Source organism: Triticum dicoccoides, chromosome 7B (genome assembly GCF_002162155.2).
Source record: "Triticum dicoccoides isolate Atlit2015 ecotype Zavitan chromosome 7B, WEW_v2.0, whole genome shotgun sequence".
NCBI lineage: Eukaryota > Viridiplantae > Streptophyta > Magnoliopsida > Poales > Poaceae > Triticum > Triticum dicoccoides.
Genome location: NC_041393.1, coordinates 760,149,647 through 760,152,493, shown reverse-complemented (window position 1 = coordinate 760,152,493; position 2,847 = coordinate 760,149,647). Strand labels below are relative to the sequence as shown.

Below are 2,847 nucleotides of genomic sequence, written 5' to 3'. Positions count from 1 at the left end.
TCCCCAGCACCCAACCAACAATAGTCATTTCAGTCACCACATGATTAATCTCTGGCGGGGAAAGGGAGAAACTTTGAGGCACGATAGTACACTACACATAAAGGCCTCATGAAAGCCGGCCAAGTGGAAAGATATTTGGATAAGAGCAGATGTATAAGCATCTTCTTATCCCCAACGTTATTTGGCCAACCACCTTTGCCCAAAGGTTTATGTTTTCATGGTTTTCCACATATATGCCCATGATTGTGTTGTTCATCTACTATGTTATTGTGTAGAAGCCCGCCACCAACTTGTATAGTCTTTGGCAAGCATTTCCTTGGCACCCCTCCTCTCGAGTAGCCTTCTTAGCATCGAGAGGTGGAAAGCTATAAATCAACGTTTACTCAGTTTTTCTCTCCAGCAAGGCACTGTTTAGAGTTTTGGTTGAACTTCTTTAGGTATCAATTTGGGGCGTGTGCGTGTGCGTGTTCCCATGTATGTGTGTTGTAGAGAATAAATGGCATACAGACACATCACCGTCCTAGTGTGTGGTAACCTGGTCAACACCGAGCTTGTGCTATTCAACTCTTGGGGACTGAGGACTCCTGGTCTGGCGGATCATTATCGGGCGTAGAATTTCTTTTCTTCCCAAAGTATATACTCTCTCCGTTTCAAAATAGATGACACAACTTTGTATTAAAGTCAATATAAAATTGAGTCATCTATTTTGGAACGGAGGGAGTATAAAGCTGCCACGTAGATAGAGATGGCATCCACATTGCTGGCTATTCTTTTACACTTGGCACCATGATCTCCATCAGTCGAGCTGGTATTGTGCCTGTTTGCTTTAATCAATGGAGGAATTGATTCTGATGGAGGCTAAAAGCTTAATTGGCTGCATGCGGTCAGGGTCCAGATGAAAACAAAAGAATTGACAACAAACAATTGATTCCTTTCCGCTCCTGCCCACACAGACTAATGTAAAGCTATTGTCACACTTGATTTATGCCCAATGATTTATTCAATACTCCCTCGGTATCAAAATATAAGCTGTTTTTGTAGGTTATATTAGCCTACAAAAACATCTTATATTTTGGTGTAGAGGTAGTATTACCAAGAAAGAGATGGCTGTCGCATAAAGGATAACTTTACACAAACACGTTTTGGTTTTTATTTAGAACATATACACCCTTTACTTCATCACATTGGTATTAAACAATGAATAAAAGTGTATACACTTTACAGCCAAGCTACAAAATTGAAGTATTCCAATGCATTGGATCGCCGAACAGGCTACTTAGCTACAAAAACAACAGAAGAACTAAACAAAATGATAATAAATACACAAGTATTTAAGACGTCTTAATGACTTACTTAGAGGGTGTTTGTTTCCAGGGACTTATTGGTTTAGGGACTTAAAAAAGTTCCTATAAGTCCCATCTAAACCAAACAGGAGGGACTTATAGGGACTTAAAGTGAGCATTTGGGACTTATGAAATAAGACTCTCAAGGAGGAACTTATAGGGACTTATAGTTGTAATATAGTCTTCTAGTCCATGTTAAGTCTCAGGAACCAAACATGTAGGGACTTTTTAGGGACTTGTGACTTATAAGTTGGGACTAAGAAAAGTCCTAAGAGTTATGAACCAAACAGGGCCTTAGCCTAACTAGCAAAATAAAAGAAAAGGAAACATAAATTAATTAATTAAGGCAAGACCGTGCAATCTTCACCACCAGCCGGTGCCGCCACCTCGCCGCACCTCCCGCACCTGTTGTTTGCCGCCACTACAACCACCACCGTGGGTGTCGCGGGCGGCTGCACGGGCGCGGAAACGATGATGGGTGCACGGCAGGAGGGGCATGTGGCGCAGGTCCGGAGCCAGGCATCGACGCATCCAACATGGAAGTGGTGGCCGCACCTCGGGAGCACCCGCAGGCCCTCCCCTTCCGTGAAATCTGCCAGGCAGATCGCGCACTCAGAGGATGAGCAAGCCGCTGGCGTCGGAGAAGCGGTGGCGGCGAAGGAGACGGTAGGAAGCGCGTCGATGGCCTTCTTCTTGAGGCCCTTGGGCGGAGGAGGGGAAGTGTTGGAGGATGAGGCGGAGCGGCGTCGCCGGCATGCGCACCGGGAGACGAGGGCGAGGCCAAGGACGCAGACTAGCGCGCACAGGAGCGACGCCAGGATGACCACCATGTCCGAGTTCACCGCCATCACGGGCGCCGTCTGCTCCTGCTGCTGAGGTAGTGACGACGACGACGACGACGATGTCTGGCCGGTGCCGGCTGCCGCGAGGGCGGTCCGCTGCAGGAGGCTCGCCGGAGCGCGCATGGTGTCGCTTCTGCTGCTGCTTTGGGCGCCGAACGCTCTGAACTGTGGACTCTATATTAACTTAGCTTTGACTCTGGTCTCTGGCCGTGCGGGTGTGCGATGCTCTGCTCGGGGTTTTATAGCGTGGAGGAGCCATGGAAGTGACCGTGGTGGTGGAAGGGGAGGGTCGGCCCGCGGACAGGTAACGCCGGGACCCATGAGGTAGTGGCGGGCGCCGGTACGGCTCGGGCATGCCACTTTGGGATGTTTCTTCCTGCACGCCTGGCAACTTTGATTGGCTCATTTTAGCTTAGTACCAGTACTCCGCGGATTCGTGGAAATTAAGCAAATCATTTTGTGGTGATTAGTGGTGGAGTTAGTAGCTAAATGTCTGGTTTCCTAGAGACCAACCATGTAGAGTATATTTGTGTGTGTGAAAAGACGGGACACGCTTTACTTCTTTTGACTCGTGCTATTGACTCGTGCCAACTCATTTCGTATTGTAAAGTGGATCGGCGTAAGATATTTGAGGCACCCCTTTTGACTAAAATACGTATGCA

General features: G+C 47.7%; 1 protein-coding gene across 1 annotated transcript; it reads right to left on the bottom strand.

The window, feature by feature from the left end:
- Positions 1 to 1,150: 1,150 nt before the first annotated feature.
- Positions 1,151 to 2,378, bottom strand: LOC119340087 (probable E3 ubiquitin-protein ligase ATL44). The gene has a single exon (XM_037611998.1). It carries the CDS (start codon positions 2,306 to 2,308, stop codon positions 1,685 to 1,687), a length of 624 nt encoding a protein of 207 aa, XP_037467895.1. The 5' UTR covers positions 2,309 to 2,378; the 3' UTR covers positions 1,151 to 1,684.
- Positions 2,379 to 2,847: the final 469 nt, after the last annotated feature.